The sequence below is a fragment of the Salmo salar genome, chromosome ssa12, assembly GCF_905237065.1.
Source record: "Salmo salar chromosome ssa12, Ssal_v3.1, whole genome shotgun sequence".
Lineage (NCBI taxonomy): Eukaryota > Metazoa > Chordata > Actinopteri > Salmoniformes > Salmonidae > Salmo > Salmo salar.
Genome location: NC_059453.1, coordinates 35,176,763 through 35,198,390, shown reverse-complemented (window position 1 = coordinate 35,198,390; position 21,628 = coordinate 35,176,763). Strand labels below are relative to the sequence as shown.

General features: G+C 39.9%; 1 protein-coding gene and 1 long non-coding RNA gene across 4 annotated transcripts in view; one reads left to right on the top strand and one right to left on the bottom strand.

The window, feature by feature from the left end:
• Window positions 1–332: 332 nt before the first annotated feature.
• On the bottom strand, window positions 333–4,521 carry LOC106564831 (uncharacterized). Its single transcript, XR_006757980.1, has 3 exons — window positions 4,408–4,521; window positions 716–883; window positions 333–431 (listed from the first exon to the last, which is right to left on the bottom strand). It is a non-coding gene; the product is annotated as an uncharacterized lncRNA (long non-coding RNA).
• Window positions 4,522–8,077: 3,556 nt separating this feature from the next.
• LOC106564830 (complement C3) overlaps window positions 8,078–21,628 on the top strand; it is a 54,980-nt gene continuing 41,429 nt past the window's right edge. For 2 of the 3 annotated variants that reach the window (XM_014131265.2, XM_045691301.1), the window contains exons 1-13: window positions 8,078–8,313; window positions 10,715–10,910; window positions 11,763–11,931; window positions 12,540–12,610; window positions 14,596–14,684; window positions 14,774–14,856; window positions 18,592–18,679; window positions 18,837–18,939; window positions 19,105–19,225; window positions 19,326–19,441; window positions 19,635–19,787; window positions 19,880–20,089; window positions 21,330–21,524. In XM_014131265.2, the coding sequence (XP_013986740.2) occupies window positions 8,240–8,313; window positions 10,715–10,910; window positions 11,763–11,931; window positions 12,540–12,610; window positions 14,596–14,684; window positions 14,774–14,856; window positions 18,592–18,679; window positions 18,837–18,939; window positions 19,105–19,225; window positions 19,326–19,441; window positions 19,635–19,787; window positions 19,880–20,089; window positions 21,330–21,524 (1,668 nt within the window). In that variant the 5' untranslated portion in view covers window positions 8,078–8,239. The remainder of the gene's footprint in view (window positions 8,314–10,714; window positions 10,911–11,762; window positions 11,932–12,539; window positions 12,611–14,595; window positions 14,685–14,773; window positions 14,857–18,591; window positions 18,680–18,836; window positions 18,940–19,104; window positions 19,226–19,325; window positions 19,442–19,634; window positions 19,788–19,879; window positions 20,090–21,329; window positions 21,525–21,628) is intronic. The other variant, XM_045691300.1, reaches the window with a different exon arrangement.

Below are 21,628 nucleotides of genomic sequence, written 5' to 3'. Positions count from 1 at the left end.
CGGATGTAGAGCATAAACCAGGCCAAAAAGAACGAGAAAAGCATCTGGCCATGATTGGAAGCTGTGCATCACCACTCTATCTTTGAGGATGATGGAGACTTGGTGTGGCTGAAGGGAGACTGCATCTTCATCATCAGAGATGATAGCAAGTTTGCAGACTGGACCAATGAGGACACCATGATTTCTTGACTCACGTTCCTACAGTATGACAACCGGAAGAATGTGAAATACAAATCAACCAATGTGGAAGATGTGTTGTGATTTCTGGGCACGGCTAGTCAATATTAAAAGGAGCAGTCTTAAACTCTGTAATAACCGTGTAAGAACTAACCATCCTTGCAGGTTTTGAACACCTCAGGGTCGCTTTCACGAAGTAGTGCTGGGAGACAATGAAAGGCAGCAGTTCGACTGAAATTCACATCCCTTGATTGCTAAAAGGACACAGACAGAACATTCATAAATCAACTTGTAGAGGACAAATGGGAAAAGTATATAGGCACTGTGATTTTAAACCAATATGGCTATCCATTGGCTCAATCCCTAATCGAGACATAACACCCCTTTTACTACCATTTCACACCAAACCAATTTTATGTACTGTACACTACAGGTGGGGTTTGGAAAATTGTCAAAAATGTAATAAAATAATAAATAGGGGGAGTGCCCGCACAAACCAATGAAACCGACCAAATATGTAAATTAGAATGTAACAAACCATTTCATCATACGTCTTCAGAATGGCAGAGAGCCGAAAACCAAAGCTCCCCATCTGTCCCTGCACCTCCCGGGATAAAGCCAGCAAGCGTTCAGTGTGATGGTCTAGTGCAGCAAAGAACGATCGCTGCAGGTTCTGATTAGTTATGGGATGAAACTCAGCACATATCTGTAGATTAAATATATTTTTTAAAGACTCTAGAAATTGTGTCAGCCATCTATTCTCCACTGTCTGTATTTCAGGACTGCTGTTCAGAATCTCCTGTCTTCTCAGGGCAAATGTCTTTCCCATACAGCGATTGATTACAGCCGTCTTTGTGTGTCTTAATCTCAAGAGCAATAGCGGTCCTTAGTTTTTCCAGATCTGCTTCAACTTTTGATTGAGGGAACTGTGAGAGGTTGACTGGGCCACAGTAAACGGTGTGTTTTAGTGGTGGTTCTGGATCTTTCCTTTTTTTGGCACTTTTTTTTACCAACCTGGGACTCCTTTCTCTGCTGTGACGACCCTCCCACTCTGTGTGCCGAATTCTTTCTCTTTGCTCTTGTTTTCCTTAATAGGATGTCGGTGGGCGGAGCCGGGAGGGTCATCAGCGAAATGAGACACACCTGGGTTCGGGTGTGTCCCAGGATAAATGCACCTCTTCCCCATTCATTGAGGAGACTCTCCATGCAGACACCGATATATTTTGGTTGTGGCATTTTTGTTTGTTTGCGTTGGCACCTTTCAACACCCCCATTATCACATTTATGCATGCATCCACTCACTGACACGACTGATTACTGACTACACACACCATTGTTAATTGTCTTTAGTTTACTTTAGTTAATAAATATATTTTGTTATTCCTTATCTCCACGTTGTCTCCCTTTTTGTTACGATCTTTGAGCCGGTTCGTGACACTGCCTAGTTTTGTTCTGTATTTGCCTACTTTAAGGGGCTAGGGGGCAGTATTTTCACGGCCGGATGAAAAACGTACCCAATTTAAACAGGTTACTACTCTGGCCCAAAAATAGAATATGCATATTATTAGTAGATTTGGATAGAAAACACTCTGAAGTTTCTAAAACTGTTTGAATGGTGTCTGTGAGTATAACAGAACTCATATGGCAGGCAAAAAACCTGAGAAAAATTGAGTCAGGAAGTGGGAGAAATTCGAAATGTAGTTTTCTTTTGAATCCCTTGAAAAACTACAATGACATAGGATTTACGTTGCACCTCCTGACTCTTCCATTGGCTGTCAACAATCTTTAGGAACTGCTTTCATCCGTCATCTGTAACCAGGCAGAAAATTCTGGCTCGTTCAATCCCTGGCCAGTCTGAGAACAGGTGTCTTATGACGCGCATCCACGTGACTTCGCTGTTGTTTTATTTTTCTTGTATGACGAATACCTATAGCCCGGTTGTAAAATTATCGCAATTTTACGTAAAAAAAATACCCTAAAGGATTGATTGTAAACATCGTTTGACGTGTTTCTACAAACGGTAATGGAAATTTTGGCCATTTCGTCTACGGATTTGCGTCCACGCCACATGGTATTGTAAAGTGTTCTGGATAGGTCAACAAAACGGACGTATTTGAAAATAAATTATGGGCTTTGCAGAACAAATTAACATTTCTTGTGGAAGTGGGTGCCCATCCGAGTGCATTCTGCCGAAGATCAGCAAAGGTAAGTAAATATTTCGAACATATTTTTAGAGATTTGTCAACGTATACTGTATAGCTTAGCATTGAAGGCTAAGTTCTGTACTCAGAATATTGAACAATGTGCTTTTTCCGTAAAGTTACTTTGAAATCTGACAAAGTGGCTGCTTAAAGGAGTAGATTATCTCTAATTCTTTAAATAATTGTTAGAATTTTTTTTCAACGTTATGAGTTCTTCCGTAAATTAAATGTGCCTTTTCACCAGAAGTTATCGGGGGAGAACATTTTCTGAACGTAACGCGCCAATGTAAAAGTTGTGTTTTTGGATATAAATATAAACTTGATCGAACAAAAAATGCATGTATTGTCTAACATGATGTCCTAGGAGTGTCATCTGATGAAGATTGTCATAGGTTAGTGCTTAATTTTAGCTGTATATCTGGTTTTGTGATGGCTATCGTGCTTATTTTTTTTTTAAATTGGTGATGTGCTATGCTAAAATAATCTAATGTTTTGCTTTCACCATAAAGCCTTTTTGAAATCGGACAATGTGATTGGATTAACGAGTAGAGTATCTTTAAAATGCCGTGTAATACTTGAATTTTAATTTTGAGATTATTATTTTTTGAATTTCGCGCCGTGTTCTCTCACTGGTTGTTGCCCAACCAATCCCGTTAACGTGATTGTATCCCCAACAGGTTTAAGGCCATTCTTCCATCCCTCCCACCCTTTTGGTGACCCATTGTCAGCAAGACATTTATGTCGGTGGACTAAGGTTTCTGCAGCATCAAAGTCACACTCACCTGGATACTCATTCCTCTCATACATAGCTTTTGCCTCGCTGTCACAGATCCCTCCGGAACTGTCATTACGCACACCTGGTCCCCATTTTCCTTGATTAAATACTAAGTATGCCATTTGTTCACCATGGTCTTGTCGGTTATTGTTCCCATGTCTGTTGGTCGTGTGAGTACCTATGCGTTGGTGCAGCTGTTATGCTGCATGCTTTATATGTTGTGTTTTACGGGCATCGTCCTGTGTCGTTCAACGAGGTTTACCCTTGCTCTTTTGTTTGGGTATAGCCCATTGCATTGTATATGTGTTTGTTCGGTCTTCGTCCCCGTGCCTTACATGGTGCGCTGTAATTTGGGATTACGCATTCCTGCTCCTGTCTCCCGATCCCTTATACCAATGTGACAGAATAATTGACCATTAAGGGAGACAGCGGGAATGGTCCGTCCGACGGTCCTGCGACTGATCCGTCCAACGTCGCCGCAACTTTGGCAGCTGCAACTGGGCCGTCTGACGTTGCCACAACGGGTCAGTCCAACGACGCAACTTCAGCAGCTGCAACTGGCCCGTCCGACGCAACTTCGACAGCTGCATCGGATCCTGATCGACCCACACTGTGTTCCTGTGATCACCCTCGAGGCCGGTGTCGTTGTTCCATTTTCCTTGATTAGTATTGTATAAGTGTGCCCTTTGTTCACCATGGCCTTGTCGGTTATTGTTCCCATGTCCGTTGGTCGTGTGAGTACCTTTGTGTTGGTGCAGCTGTTATGCTGCGTGCTTTATATGTTGTGTATTACGGGTATCGTGTTGTTCAACGAGGTTTACCCTCGCTCTTTTGTTTGGGTACAGCCCAGTGTTTTGTATACGTGTTTTGCGTGTATTAAAAACCCCTATTATGTATTCCTGCACCTGTCTCCAAATCCTTTATACCAGCGTGGCACCAGCCATCCAAAATCTGTCTTTGGTTTCTGGTCAACACCAGTTGTCTTCCAAATTGGTAATACCCTTGATTTCCCTCTCTCAGTAACAATTCAAGATCATGTGAAAAGGTTGTCACTCAGTTTTCCTGGATGCTGTGAAGTTGATAAGTGTGGATTACTCAATGACACCCCAGAGCTAGTCATGGCATCCTCCAATATCAAAAGCTTAATTGTGCCCCTGTTTGGCAGATCATCAATGCAAGTCAGCTTACAAAACTGTGAATCATACTGAGTTTTGAAACTGAATGTCAATGACGTAAGGAATGTCAAATTGCTACCTCAGTAAAATGATAAGTTGGTCAATCGAGGCTGGACGTTATGGTAGTATCATCCTTTCAATTCCATCTTCCTCCAAGATCACTAAGTTTGAAGGGAGATGATACCATACCCATTTCTGCAAAACCAGAGAGAACATAATAACAATTACTTTAAGACGACTGATGTCAAGCCTGTAATTCAATAAGTAGTAACGGAATTAATATGCATATGCTCGAATTAAGCATATCCATAATATGTGAATGTGAAGCTGTTTTCAGTGATGTCAGTGGCCACACACAACAAAAAGTATGGTGCCACCACATGGAGGTGGGCACAAACTAAACCTTCAATTCCATCCAACAGAACGGCATACATAAAGTATAGGTTACACAAAACACATGCACTTTTCTTTAACTAGCTAAATACCTTTACTGTGGGGCAGCAGGTTAGCTGTATCTAGCTAGCCTGAACCTCGCATATCACATTTGCAAATATCAAACATGCAAACATGCAGTACAGCAAGTTAGCTTTCTACGTACCATTAGAACAAAAACGTCTCCAGTCCCGTGCGTTGTCGTTTGCTAGCAGTGGCAACATAATCGTAAATGAGCAAGTACAATGGAAGTAATCGCGACCCTGCAGCCGAACTCTGAAAATTCTTAGCAGGAAGCAAGTAACGTTGGCTAATGATCCTCTAGCCATTGCATGGCATGACATATCTAGGCTGGGAATTTCACTATGGAATTATATGTAAACAAAATTCTGTGAATTTCCAAGTAAAAAAATATTACTTAAATTAGGCAATTTTTTTATTGCAAAGTCAGCTGGACGAAAACCTGTAAGTCATATTAAATAAATAAGTTATAAGTTGAAGACACACTATATTTAATATTGAAGTCAACACAAAGTTGCTCTAATTTCCACATACTTTTTTTATTGAAAGTAATGTAATACTGGAAATGTTTTTGTACACACCCATTGCAAGTTTTATGTTCACCTGACATGACACTTATAAATCAACAAAGTAGCCTACTTTACTATTCGAGTGCTACATAAGTACTTAATTTTAGCAAGGTAATAATACTTTTATTGCGAAGTCAGCTGAACAAAAATATGTAATTCAAGGTTGACAATTAAAATGTAATTGTAAACACAATATGTTTACCTGATTTGAACACAAAATTACAATGTTACAAATCCCAACTAAGTATCACATGTAACAAAAGAAAAATATATTTCTTACTTAAAAATCAGGTTTTGTTATGTTACAATTACTTTTAAGTTGCATCTACAAGCAAATGAATGTTCAATGTACAAGCTATCTTTTGTTACATGCACTTATACAACTAAGCTACTGTCACTTAAAAATAATATGTTACAAGTACTTAAAAGTGTTTAATTGTTTTGGTCAACTTACACATGTAAAGTTCACATGACTTCTCATCAAGTTTTGTGTCAGTACCACTTAAAGTGTTTGAGTGAGTGAAACATTTGGAAATATTTAAGTTCAGCCTACTCAATATATTTGTGCTAGTAAAGAATAAAGGTTTGCAGTGTATAATGTCACCAAGTCAACATTCACTTTCCTTTTGTTGGAGACTGAGTTGGCTCATTGAACCTCAAAGAGGCTTGTGACTTGGAATACATGGTGTTGCCATGACAAGCAGTCTGCTTGTAACGGCTATCGTAGAGAGGGGACCAAAGCGCAGCGTGTTGATTGCTCATGATGAATATTTATTATAACTCAGAACACAAAAGAAAAAAGAACAAAGAGAAAACGAAAGTGCACAGTTCTGTCAGGTACAGAAAACTAAACAGAAGACAACTACCCACACACACAGGTGGGAAAAGGCTGCCCAAGCATGATTCCCAATCAGAGACATCGACAGACAGCTGCCTCTGATTAGGAACCATACTCGGCCCAAAACAAAACATTGAATGCCCACCCCACACCCTGACCCAACAAAACAGAGAAATAAACCGTCTCTCTCAGGTCAGGGCGTGACACTGCTGCCTTTTCTATATCCAGAAAAAGATGATTAAGTGTAATTATGGCAGGCATATTGGATTCCCAACATAATTGAATTGCACAAAATAGTATTGAGTACAGGTCATAATAACTGTCACGTCCTGACCAGTAAAAGGGGTTATTTGTCATTGTAGTTTGGTCAGGGCGTGGCAGGGGGTGTTTGTTTTGTGTGTTTCGGTGTTTTTGGGTTTAGGTTCTATGTTCTCTATTTCTATGTTTGTATCTAGTTTTCTATTTCTATGTTGGGTTTTTGGCAATGACCTCCAATTAGAGGAAGCTGGTTGTCGTTGTCTCTAATTGGAGGCCATATTTAGTTGTGTTTGTTTCACTTGTGTTTTGTGGGTGGATATTTTCTGTATAGCCTGGGAGCCTTATGGAACTGTTATCGTCGTTTGTTTATTTTGTTTAAGTGTTTTCTTTAAATAAATTAAGAAGATGAGCACTTTACCCGCTGCGCCTTGGTCCAATCCTTACGACGCCTATGACAATAACAGTACACAAATTGGAATGTCTCTCATAAAACAGGTGATTAAACAGTAATTGAATGGTATTGTGGCAGCCATATTGGAGTTTTTTTTGCGGGGAGGGCTCTAACGTATTAGAGCCAGCTGGTTGTCATTGCCTCTAATTGGAGGCCATATTTAAGTGGGCTAGTTTTCTCTTGTGTTTGTGGGTGGTTGTTCCTAGTATAGTCTGTGCACCTTACTGGGCTGTTTTCGCCGTTTGTTTTGTTCAAGTGTTTTTCTTCAATAAATAAGAAGATGATTAATAAGAAGATGATTAATATACCTGCTGCATTTTGGTGTACCTACAACGACGCTTGTGACACTACCAAAAAGTAAAGCTTACATTCATTATAAATATTCATTGTAGATATTTATGCCTATTGTATCTCTGTGTTTCCAGGCATGTCCAAGATAAAATAAGATATCTTAATGTTATTTGTGTTATTTGTGTAAGAAGTGCATACGACTGACAACTTTTATTTCAAATTTAAGCAATATCAGAGCACGTGATATTGGGTTACATGAGTTATGTGGCCCATCACCACTCAAGCCAGGAATTATTCTGCACTTTTTGAGTTTAGGGGCAGGGGGTTGTCACAGTATCTATCAATTTAACCACTTTTGCATAACATATTTCTACACAACCATCCATTTCATAAATGGATTAGGGATGTGAAAAAACATTTGTATTTTGTTGTACCTTGGGTAGGGTTATCTGAAAAAGATTGGGGGCATTGCCACTTGCCTATTACACAGCAAACACTGTTTGCAGAGAGAGAGAAAAGCTGCCAGGAAATGTCGTTGAAATTATCAATCAGTAACCCACACACACATTAGCTAAATCATAAAAAATGTGCCAGTTATTGGTGGGCAAGAATGGCTCAAACATCTATTTGATCAACGTTAAGTAGAAACAGAAATGTTGCATCTATCAGAAACCCACTTAGCCTATTGTTTTTCTTTAAAGAGTCTCTCAGTTGAACTCCTTCACACATTCATTTAATTTATCTAGCCAACCGGTGTCCCAAGTTCTCGTTTTTTGAAGATACCCACATGCCATCTTACTGACATGCATAGGTAAAGTCTTAACAGCAATAAATAAACAATTACACACAGTGGGATTTAAGGGATGTCTTGTATCTCGCTGTCCTGGGAATTCCCAATTCTGCTAAGAACAAATACAGGGAGGGAGGGTGAGCGTGTTGTCTGGCACCCGTCCCAATGTGAAGGGTCAAGAGCAGTTACGGTCAGGAAAATGCAACGATAAAAGCTTGAGCCTGGGTGAAGCTATTTAATTTGGATTTTAATTTGACTCACATGATGCGGGTGGAGCTGGTGTTGCTGGCCGCTGTGGCTGTATCTCTCCCTATTCTCTCCAAGGGTGAAGTGCTGTGAGTACATCATAAATAAGATCGGTTTCAACGTGGTACAACATTTGGTTCCACAATTGTAAAGGCAATACATCAGCCATCATTCCAAGAATTGTCATGGTAAACGTATCATAGAAACATTGATAAATAATAAGTACTACTTCTAAAAATGGTGTATTAATAGCTAGGTTTCCATCCAATTGGCGACATTACGGATTTGTTCCGGATAAAATTGACTAGTTGTGGACACATATCTGTGTGTAATAACGTAGTGCATTACAATGGCGATAATAATAACAACAATAACAATAATGACGTAGTGCATTACACACAATATGTTTCCATCGCATTTTCAACTTGACTTAAATAGCAAATGTGCCTACTCTGGTCTTGGCAAATGCGCTCTATCCAACCGCTCGCAGATACAGTGAGGGTAGGCTAGTCTAGTTGATGAGATTATTATGGATAAGAGCGAGAGAGAATATTTGTATTTGACAAACGGCAGTCAAGCATCGATCATCATATCACCAGAATAAGACCCTCAATATTTATTGGAAAGAAGCATCAAGATCACTGTGCACTTTTAACCACCCTGTGAAGTTCATCATAACTTCATAACTTAATCTGTAGCCTAATAAACTGAATGGATAAACTGAAAACCACACACCATGTCATTGTGTGACTTACAAATTTAGCTCGATATGATGGTTATTATATCAATATTTGTGCATAAAGGAGTTTCCACCGCAATTTCTCGCATAATTAATTTTACAGACACAAAAAGATCACATCATGTCAAACAAACAAATTATTTGTCTGCATTTATAAAATTGTACCTGAAATGTATAGTTTCCATCACAGCTGTCGTGATTTTTTTTTAGACGATGACTTTACTCTATGGATGGAAACGTGGCTAGTGCCATACAATTGATTGTTTACCAGTTACTGTGCATGCATTGTGGATTTATTCATGTTTTGTTTGCATGGTCACTGCGGGTCCCATAATGTTATGACACACCAGTTGAATTTTTATCCCCTGTGATTACACCAAAATTTGCAATATATTACAAAAAAAAAGGGGGGGGGATTGTTCACCTTTTAAGTCAAATAGGAAGATCGGATTTTACAACTTGATGTTAAGAAGTTCCTCGCCCTGAAAGTAGTCTATTGGCTGGGAGAAACTGTAATCTATGGTTTAGTTTTCTTTAAACAACCTCTACAAACATCAGTTTACTTTAGCCACCGTCTCGACCTCTACTGTCTCCACCTCTGAATGCTCGGCTATGAAAAGCCGACGGACATTTAGGGTACTAGGGGCTAACTAGCCCCTTCTAAGAACAATGTCGAATTGCTAACAACAAAAAAGCAACATTTGGGAAAAAAATGTGAAGGTCATGCTTAGGCAAATAAACTATAAAGGGAAATAAATGGGTACAGTTTACATTTAAACTCCATTTAATACGTTTTATATGGAAATGATTTAGTAAGTAAGAATTAAAAGCTAAGTCTAGTTGTCTTATTTTAATTATTTAAATCAAACATGGGGTGGAAATGGTGTTGCACATGTCACCATTAATATCCGCAGTATGAGGAGATTTATTGTAAAGTGCCTCTTTTTAATTCACCTGCACATTCATTTACTTTGTTCTTTCTTTGTTGTACAATTGCACTGAATATTATTTGAATAATGCAAGATTTTAAATCCCAGCAGTCAATAAAATTACATTTAGGAGCAAAAGGTTTTCAATAGTTGTTTTTAATTATTTTTAAAAAATGTAGTAATTTAAATATAATATTGGAATAGGAATACAACTAATAACATTAAATAACATTGGAATATAACATTTAATAACAATAACTTAACTAATTAACAAATTAATTCAGTGTAACATTGATCTCTTACGCTCTGTTATTGCACAATTCTCATTTGTACATACGCCTACTAGAACCTTGTTCAGGGGTAATACATTTGTAACACACAATGATGGTCTCTGCAGATTACAGCATTTTGCTATACTTTATGAATGGCGTGAGAAATGGGAACTAAAAAGGATTATTATGCTGCTCCAAACACAGCATGTTTCTGCAGACAGATGCCCAATAAACACATATGCAGACAGATGCAAGTACAAACACACTGATCAGATGTCAGTCATTCCATAACAAAAAGGTCTAGGCTGGGATTCAGTGCACTAGACAGCCAACAATATGCCTTTTGAAGGCATTTTCTCCAACATTCACAGAGATCACATTCATGGTAAATGCTGCACATGTCAGCTCAACTGTAAATTACCTTTAAAGTCTGTTATAGCGTGCTGTGCTATGACGTGCCTTGAATTAAATCCTGGCCTTAGTTAAGTACAAATCAATCTTCCACCCTCCATATTTTTCATCTTCCTTTCTCCTCTCTTAACCACTGCAGGTATGTCATGTCTGCTCCTAACCCTCTACGGGTGGGTAGCATGGAGAGGGTCTTTGTTGAAGCTCAAGATTACTCAGGCAATGATTTCAATGTCAAAATCACGGTGAAGAACTTCCCTGCAAAAGATAAACTGCTCGCATCTACAACGGTGTCCCTGAATTTAGTTAACAAATACCAGGCACTTATGGACGTTAACGTAAGTCTTTATATATGTTTCCTTACATAAATTAAATGTACAGTGGCTTCAGAAAGTATTCACACCCCTTGACTTTTTCCACATTTTGTTGTGTTACAGAGTGAATTAAAATGGATTACATTTCGATTTTTGTCACTGGCCTACACACAATACCCCATAATGTCAAAGTGTATTTATTTTTTATTTTTACAAATTCAAAACTGAAAGTTGAAATGTCCTGAGTCAATAAGTATTCAATCCCTTTGTTATGGCAAGCCTATATAAGTTCAGGAGTAAACGTACTTAACTACTCACATAATACGCTGTATGCACTCACTCTGTGTGCAATAAAACGGTTTAAAATGATTTTTGATGACTTCCTCATCTCTGTACCCCACACATACAATTATCTGTAAGGTCCTTCAGTCGAGCAGTGCATTTCAAACACAGAATTTTGAAATTAATAATGGACAAATGTCGCACAATCCAGGTGTGGAAAGCTCTTAGAGACTTACCCAGAAAGACTTACAGCTGTAATTGTTGCCAAATGTGCTACTGGAAAGTATTGACTCAAGATTGTCAATACTTATGTAAATGAGATATTTCTGCATTTAATTTTCAATACATTTGAAAAAATGTCTAAAAACATTTTTTCACTTTGTCATAACGGGGTACTGTGTGTAGATGGGTGATATTTTTTTGGTTAATCCATTTTGAGTTCAGGCTGTATTACAAAATGTGGAATAAGTCAAAGGGTATGAAGGCACTGTATCTGAGATCACTTCATATAAGATATTAATTTCAGTATTTTACCTGTGGTCGTGTACTTCGCACAAAAAATCCTCATCACCTGTGTTTTCTCAAACTTGTCAGATCTTGGAGGGACCTGACTTCTTTGATGAGGACTACACAGGGAACCAGTATGTGTACCTGCAAGCTGAGTTCCCAGGCCGCAGTCTTGAAAAAGTAGTCCTGGTCTCCTTTCAAACCGGCTACATATTTGTACAAACGGACAAAACCATTTACACGCCAGAAAGTAAAGGTATGGCTGAGCCCACTGACCTAAAGTCTTCGAATTAGCATTGCTCAGCAATCACCTCTGCTCAGGGGCGGACTGGAACCAGAAATCGACCCTATTATTTCTAATGAGCCGGACCATTTTTTTAACTTGAGGCCACCACACGGCCCATGTTTTTTTCTTGAGGCCACCAATATTAGCCAGATAAAAAAAAAATAGTTAGACAGGCCCACTGGGCTAAAAATGTGACCTACCCATCTGTCATTTGCCGGAAATGCTTTGCCCTGTGAATCAGTTTGATTAATTTGGGGTCAGGTCGAAAGTCACATGAAACATTAATGGACATTTATCTTTAAAAAAATATATAATAATTTCACCTTTATTTAACCAAGATAAAGCAAAGCAGTTCGACACATACAACAACACAAAGTTACACATGGAATAAACAAACATATAATCAATAATACAGTAGAAAAATCTATATACAGCATGTGCAAATGAGGTATCTAGCGAGCTGGGAGATGAACATTTGGGTGATTTTGATCCAGAGTCAAAACCGTGTTACTCTAATTAATCCACAGATAAAAGTGTGTTACACTATATAAACCTAACATCTTAAACTGCATTCTTAGTGTTTTACAGAGTCTTTTCCTTAAACTCCGGTCTAGTGCCTGTAACAGATACCATCAATGTGGAAATTATGGTAAGTTGTCCTCATAAAAAAATGAAACTGCATTGAGAATACTTCCTTAGTAGTGGTTGATGCATATGGCCCGTTAACAAAATAGGTATTTTCTGACATTACAAATGTTTACTACTGTAAATCTTGAGCAGCAACAGATTAATTATCTGTGATCTGTCCATGTATTCTTTCACATATCATGTACAGTTAAAGTCGGAAGTTTACATACACCTTAGCCAAATACATTTAAACTCAGTTTTTCACAATTCCTGACATTTAATCCTAGTAAAAATTCCCTGTCTTAGGTCAGTTAGGATCACCACTTTATTTTAAGAATGTGAAATGTCAAAATAATAGTAGAGACAATGATTTATTTCAGCTTTTATTTATTTCATCACATTCCCAGTGGGTCAGAACTTTACATACTCTCAATTAGTACATGGTAGCTTTGCCTTTAAATTGTTTAACTTGGGTCAAACGTTTCGAGTAGCCTTCCACAAGCTTCCCACAATAATTTGGGTGAATTTTGGCCCATTCCTCCTGACTGAGCTGGTGTAACTGAGTCAGGTTTGTAGGCCTCCTTGCTCGCACACACTTTTTCAGTTCTGCCCACAAGTTTTCTATAGGCTTGAGGTCAGGGCTTTGTGGTGGCCACTCCAATACCTTGACTTTGTTGTCCTTAAGCCATTTTTGCCAACTCTTTGGAAGTATGCTTGTGGTCATTGTCCATTTGCTTCAATATATCCACATAATTTTCCTACCACATGATGCCATCTATTTTGTGAAGTTTATTATTTTTTATTTTACCTTTATTTAACTAGGCAAGTCAGTTAAGAACAAATTCTTATTTTCAATGACGGCCTAGGAACAGTGGGTTAACTGCCTTGTTCAGGGGCAGAACGACAGATATTTACCTTGTCGGCTCAGGGGTTTGATCTTGCAACCTTTCAGTTACTAGTCCAACACTCTAACCACTAGGCTAACCACTCTAATAACTAAGTGCACCAGTCCCTCCTGCAGCAAAGCTCCCCCACAACATGATGCTGCCACCCCCGTGCTTCACGGTTGGGATGGTGTTCTTCGACTTGCAAGCCTCCCCCTTTTTCCTCCAAACATAAGGATGGTCATTATGGACAAACAGTTCTATTTTTGTTTCATCAGACCAGAGGACATTTCTCCAAAAAGCACGATCTTTGTCCCCATGTGCAGTTGCAAATCGTAGTCTGGCTTTTTTATGGCGGTTTTGGAGCAGTGGCTTCTTCCTTGCTGAGCGGCCTTTCAGGTTATGTCGATATAGGACTCGTGTTACTGTGGATATAGATACTTTTGCACCTGTTTCCTCCAGCATCTTCACAAGGTCCTTTGCTGTTGTTCTTGGATTGATTTGCACTTTTCGCACCAAAGTACGTTTATCTCTAGGAGACAGAACGCGTCTCCTTCCTGAGCGGTATGACGGCTGCGTGGTCCCATTTTGCTTATACCTGCGTACTATTGTTTGAACGTGGTACCTTCAGGCGTTTGGAAATTGCTCCCAAGGATGAACCAGACTTGTGGAGGTCTAGCATTTTTTTCTGAGGTCTTGGCTGAATTCTTTTAATTTTCCCGTGATGTCAAGCAAAGAGGCACTGAGTTTGAAGGTAGGCTTTGAAATACATCCACAGGTACACCTCCAATTGACTCAAATGATGTAAATTAGCCGATCAGAAGCTCCTAAAGCCATGACATAATTTTCTGGAATTTCCCAAGCTGTTTAAAGGCACAGTCAACTTAGTGTATGTAAACTTCTGACCCACTGGAATTGTGATACATTGAATTATAAGTGAAATAATCTGTCTGTAAACAATTGCTGGAAAAATGACTTGTGTCATGCACAAAGTAGATGTCCTAACCGACTTGCCAAAACTATAGTTTGTTAACAAGACATTTGTAGAGTGGTTGAAAAACAAGTTTTAATTACTCCAACCTAAGTGTATGTAAACTTCTGACTGTATATTGTTTACTTGTAGAATCCTGATGGAATCACCTTAAAGCAGAAAAATTACAAACCAGATAATGGAATGACATCTGGAGACTTCACTGTCCCAGAGATCACCAGGTTTGTTTTTGTTATTCAATCATCCTAACACACTTATCAGGAACACTTTTGCCTGTGAACTCTTCTGCTCTCATTCTCTCTTAATATAGCTATGGAAACTGGAAAGTGGTGGCAACCTTCAAGAATACCCCACATAAGAACTTCACTGCAGATTTCGAGGTGAAAGAATATGGTAAGAAGGGTATTCATTTGGGTAGCCTTTTATTAAAGGACAATTCCACCACTTTTCAACCTCATATTCATTATCTCCAGAACCATACTGTACCAGTCTACATATGTGAAAATGGCACATTTCTATAATCTGTGGTTAAAAAGACAAGATGTTTTAATCTCTAATGATGCCATTATGTAGAACATTTTAGTTTATATATTTCTTTCAATAAAACCTAGAAATGCACCAAAGTTGTGGTGGAATTGCCCTTTAAGAACAGTCCTGGCTAGTCTAGGACTTGGAGTGTTTATATATAATAAATAGGGCCTATATAAACTAAATTAACTGAACAAAAATATAAACGCAACTAGCAAACAATTTCAAAGATTTTACAGAGTTACAATTCATATAAGGAAATCAGTCAATTGAATTTTTATTTTTATTTTTTATTTCACCTTTATTTAACCAGGTAGGCCAGTTGAGAACAAGTTCTCATTGACAACTGTGACGTGGCCAAGATAAAGCAAAGCAGTGCGACAAAAAACAACACAGAGTTACACTTGGGAAAAACAAAAGTACAGTCAATAACACCATAGAAAAATCTATATACAGTGTGTGCAAATGGCGTAAGGAGGTAAGGCAATAAATAGGCCATAGTAGCGAAGTAATTACAATTTAGCAAATTAACACTGGAGTGATAGATGTGCATATGATGATGTGCAAGTAGAAATACTGGTATGAAAAAGAGCAAAATAACTAAATAAAAACAATATGGGGATGAGGTAGGTAGTTGGATGGGCTATTTACAGATGGGCTGTGTACAGCTGCAGCGATCGGTAAGCTGCTCAGATAGCTGATGCTTAAAGTTAGTGAGGGAGATACAAGTCTCCAACTTCAGCGATTCTTGCAATTCGTTCCAGTCATTGGCAGCATAGAACTGGAAGGAAAGGCGGCCAAAGGAGGTGTTGGCTTTGGGGATGACCAGTGAGATATACCTGCTGGAGCGCGTGCTACGGGTGGGTGTTGTTATTGTGACCAGTGAGCTTAGATAAGGCGGAGCTTTACCTAGCAAAGACTTATACATGACCTGGAGCCAATGGGTCTGGCGATGAATATGTAGCGAGGGGCAGCCGACGAGAGCATACAGGTCGCAGTGATGGGTGGTATATGGGGCTTTGGTGACAAAACGGATGGCACTGTGATAGACTGCATCCAGTTTGCTGATTTGAGTGTTGGAGGCTATTTTGTAAAAGACATCGCCGAAGTTGAGGATCGGTAGGATAGTCAGTTTTACGAGGGTATGTTTGGCAGCGTGGATGAAGGAGGATTGGTTGCAAAATAGGAAGCAGATTCTAGATTTCATTTTGGATTGGAGATGCTTAATGTGAGTCTGGAAGGAGAGTTTACAGTCTAGCCAGACACCTAGGTATTTGTAGTTGTCCACATATTCTAAGCCAGAACCGTCCAGAGTAGTGATGCTAGTCGGGCGGGCATGTGTGGGCAGCGATCGGTTGAAAAGTATGCATTTAGTTTTACTAGCAATTAAGAGCAGTTGGAGGCCATGGAAGTGGAGTGTTGTATGGCATTGAAGCTTGTTTTGAGGTTTGTTAACACAGTGTCCAAAGAAGGGCCAGATGTATACAGAATGGTGTCATCTGCGTAGAGGTGGATCAAGGAATCACCTGCAGCAACAGTGACATCATTGATATATAGAGAGAAAAGAGTCGCCCCGAGAATTGAACCCTGTGGTACCCCCATAGAGACTGCCAGAGGTCCGGATAACAGGCCCTCCGATTTGACACACTGAACTCTATCTGAGAAGTAGTTGGTGAACCAGGCGAGGCAGTCATTTGAGAAACCAAGGCTGTTGAGTCTGCCGATAAGAATACGGTGATTGACAGAGTCGAAAGCCTTGGCCAGGTTGATGAAGACTGCTGCACAGTACTGTCTTTTATCGATGGCGGTTATGATATCGTTTAGTACCTTGAGTGTGGCTGAGGTGCACCTGTGACCAGCTCGGAAACCGGATTGCACAGCAGAGAAGGTACGGTGGGATTCGAAATGATCAGTGATTTGTTTGTTAACTTGGCTTTCAAAGACTTTAGAAAGGCAGGGCAGGGTGGATATAGGTCTGTAACAGTTTGGGTCTAGAGTGTCTCCCCCTTTGAAGAGGGGGATGACTGAGGCAGCTTTCCAATCTTTAGGAATCTCGGACGATACGAAAGAGAGGGTGAACAGACTAAAAATAAATTCATCAGTCCCTAATCTATGGATTTCACATGACTGGGAATGCAGATATGATTCTGTTGGTCACAGATACCTTAAAAAAAGGTAGGGGTGTGGATTAGAAAACCGGTCAGTATCTGGTGTGACAAACATTTGCCTCATGCAAATAGAGTTGATCAGGCTGTTGATTGTGGCCTGTGGAATGCTGTCCCACTCCTCTTCAATGGATGTGCGAAGTACCTGGATATTGGCAGGAAGTAGAACACGATGTCGTACACGTCGATCCAAAGCATTCCAAACGTGCTCAATGGGTGACATGTCTGGTGAGTATGCAGGCCATGGAAGAACTGGCACATTTTCAGCTTCCAGGAATTGTGTAAAGACACTTGCAACATGGGGCCGTGCTTTATCATGCTGAAACATGAGCTGATGGCGGCGGATGAATGGCACAACAATGGGCCTCAGGATCTCGTCACGGTATCTTTGTGCGTTCAAATTGCCATTGCTAAAATGCAATTGCGTTCGTTGTCCATAGCTTATGTCTGCCCATACCGTAACATTGTCACGTTTGTCGTAGAGAGGAGCGGACCAAAGTGCAGCGTGATTATCGTTCCACATATTTTATTGAACTGTGAAAGTATGCAATACATACAAAATAAACTGAATGACACAACAACAACAACAACAACAACAACAACAACAACAACAACAAACCGTGACGAAAAGTACAACATACACTTACTCAAAACAATCTCCCACAAACCCAGGTTGGAAAAACACCTACTTAAGTATGATCTCCAATTAGAGACAACGATGACCAGCTGCCTCTAATTGGAGATCATCCCAAACAAAACCCAACATAGAAATACAAAACTAGAACATAACAACATAGAAAAACTAAAATAGAAAACCCCCCTGTCACGCCCTGACCTACTCTACCATAGAAAATAACAGCTTTCTATGGTCAGGACGTGACAAACATGGGGCACAACGTTGACATCAGCATACCACTCGCCCACGTGACGCCATACACACTGTCTGCCATCTACCCAGTACAGTTGAATCAAGCATTTGCCTACTGAAGTCGGTTACGACGACGAACTGCAATCAGGTTAGTACCCTGGTGAGGATTAGAACGCAGATGATTTTCCCTGAGACGGTTTCTGACAGTTTGTGCAGAAACCCTCAGTTTCATCTCTCATTCCTACAGTGCAATGCTCCCTCAAAACTTGAGACATCTGTGGCATTGTGTTGCGTGGCAAAACTGCACATTTTAGAGTTACCTTTTATTGTCCCCAATACAAGCTTCTTGATGTGCCACACCTGTCAGGTGGATGCATTATCTTGGCAAAGTAGAAAAATGCTCACTAACAGGGATGTAAACACATTTTTGCACCAAAGTTTTGAGAAGTACACTTTGTGTGTTTACAAAATGTTGAGGATCTTTTATTTCAGCTCATGAAACATGAGACCAACACTTTACATGTTGCATTTATATTTTTGTTCATTATATTAATTCTTCCTATCTAGTTCTACCCAGCTTTGAAGTCAAATTGACAGTGAGCAAGTCCTTCTTCTACGTTGATGATCATGAGCTATCGGTCAACATTGATGCCAGGTTGGAGCCATTGTAGAATGTCAAAATATATTTATTGTTGTTATTTCCATGGTAACTAGTAACTAAAATTGCTACTTAACATATCTAATTTACAGTACTCCTCTATTCCCCCCCCCCCCCACCCCCATTATCTGGTATTTCTGGTTTGGGTCTGAAGGTACCTGTTTGGGAAGCCTGTGACAGGATTTGGTTTTGTGGTGTTTGGGGTGATCCAAGGAGATGGCAGGACGAGTTTTCCCGGCTCTCTCCAGAGAGTGGAGGTTTGTGCATGTAATATGGGAGGGAGTTTATTTGGATAATTCGGTACACATATAGGTATTCACAAACATTCCCCATGGGTAGTCTATATTTGATGAGCTTTATAGCTAGAATATCACAAGAAGTCTGACAGACAGACATCTTTGCTCTGTTTCTTACGAATGCAGCTTATTGAAGGAGTGGGCAAAGCGGTTCTGAAGATGCAGCACATTGAAGAAACTTTTCGAGACATCAATAACCTTTTGCAGAAATCCCTCTACATATCAGTCAATGTGTTAACAGACACAGGTAAGTAGAGTGTTTGTGGTACGTGCATACTTTTGCATCTTATGAAGTGTGCGTTTGTGTTCAATCTCAAAACAGGGAAGGTGTTGGTTTTATCCCTCAGGGAGTGAGATGGTGAAAGCAGAGAAAAAGGGAATCTTCATAGTCAAGTCACCGTATAGCATTCACTTCAAGAAGACCCCACTGTACTTCAAACCAGGAATGCCTTATGACATCTCGGTACATTTAAGAACATTCAATCACTGTGTTCTACATTAACTCAATTACTATGCTATTCCAAAGTGTTGCCTAGTTATTTTAACCATGGAAACCAACCAAGTAACTGTGGTCAAGGGGTAGGATGGTATATTGGGCTTGCACTGTCTTTCCCACCTATTGGTCTAATTGTACCACTTTGAATTTGTACCATTAGGTGTATGTGACCAATCCAGATGATTCTCCAGCCAAAGGTATCGATGTGGAGGCTTTACACAAAGACAAACAAGTGCAGGGGAAGACTCAAGAAAATGGTATTGCCAAAATGACAATTAACACGGATGTGAGCACTGCTGAGCTGTCTATCATGGCAAGTTCAAAAACCAAACATGTTTTTTAATTGTGTCAAGAACAGTGTTGACACCTTGTAGTCATTCATTTTGTTGCTTTATTTCAACACAGGTGAAGACCAACGTCAATGGACTTAGAGATGACAGGCAGGGCACACAGACGATGACTGCCAAGCCCTATAAATCAAAAGACAACTCACAGAACTACATTCACATAAGCATCCATTCTGCAGAGGTCAAAATCGAAGATCGACTCAAAGTAGACCTAAGCCTCGGCAGCAGTCCTGCGGCCCAACATCCCAAACATGAGATAACCTGCCTGGTGTGTACCAGTCAACTTTAATCATTTAGACTTGTGCATTTGACCAAGCTGTGGTGCATTGGTTGCCAACATTACAGGGTAAAAATGCTGCATGATGTGTATCGTGTGGTATGTAAAAAGAAAAATATATATACACTACCGTTCAAATGTTTGGGGTCACTTAGAAATGTCCTTGTTTTTGAAAGAAAATCACATTTTTTTTGTCCATTAAAATAACATCAAATTGATCAGAAATACAGTGTAGACATTGTTAATGTTGTAAATTACTTTTGTAGCTGGAAATGCCAGATTTTTAATGGAATATCTACATAGGCATACAGAGGCCCATTATCAGCAACCATCACTCCTGTGTTCCAATGGCACATTGTGTTAACTAATCCAAGTTAATCATTTCAAAAGGCTAATTGATCATTAGAAAACCCTTTTGCAATTATGTTAGCACAGCTGAAAACTGTTGTTCTGATTAAAGAAGCAATAAAACTGGCCTTCTTTAGACTAGTTGAGCATCTGGAGCATCAGCATTTGTGGGTTCGATTATAGGCTCAAAATGGCCAGACCTTTCTTCTGAAACTCGTCAGTCTATTCTTGTTCTGAGAAATGAAGGCTATTCCATGCGAGAAATTGCCAAGAAACTGAAGATCTCGTGCAATGCTGTGTACAACTCCCTTCACAGAACAGCGCAAACTGGCTCTAACCAGAATAGAACAAGGAGTGGGAGGCCCCAGTGCACAACTGAGCAAGAGGACAAGTACATTAGAGTGTCTAGTTTGAGAAACAGACGCCTCACAAGTCCTCAACTGGCAGCTTCAATAAATAGTATCCGCAAAACACCAGTCTCAACGTCAACAGTGAATAGGCGAATGGCCTTCTAGGCAGAGTTCCTCTATCCAGTGTCTGTGTTATTTTGCCCATCTTAATCTTTTATTTTTATTGGCCAGTCTGAGATATGGCTTTTTCTTTGCAACTCTGCCAAGAAGGCCAGCACCCTGGAGTCGCCTCTTCACTGTTGACGTTGAGACTGGTGTTTTGCGGGTACTATTTATTGAAGCTGCCAGTTGAGGACTAGACACTCTAATGTACTTGTCCTCTTGCTCAGTTGTGCACCAATGCCTCCCACTCTGTTCCTTACTTAAACCGGGAACTCTCTGACTCCACCCATCACTGGCTGGCACTCTTTTCCAGTTAGTGCCAGTTTGTCCTCCCCGTAGAGATGAATACTGACAAGTCTCTGTGTTCACAGATCTTGAGCAAAGGACAGCTCATTTCCTCCCAAAGGTTAGAGTGGAGGAATGGACAAGGACTGGTGACACATTCTCTGACGGTGAACAAGGATATGATCCCTTCCTTCCGGATTGTGGCATATTACCATGTGGGCCAGAAAGAGGTTGTGTCTGACTCTGTGTGGGTCGACGTCAAGGATACGTGCATGGGATCGGTAAGAATGTTGCCTCACTGTACAGAACCCATCGTCTAGTGGTTACACATGGCTCTAGTCACATCTACCACTCTCCACCGGAGTTTGGGGTTCAATCCCTGTGT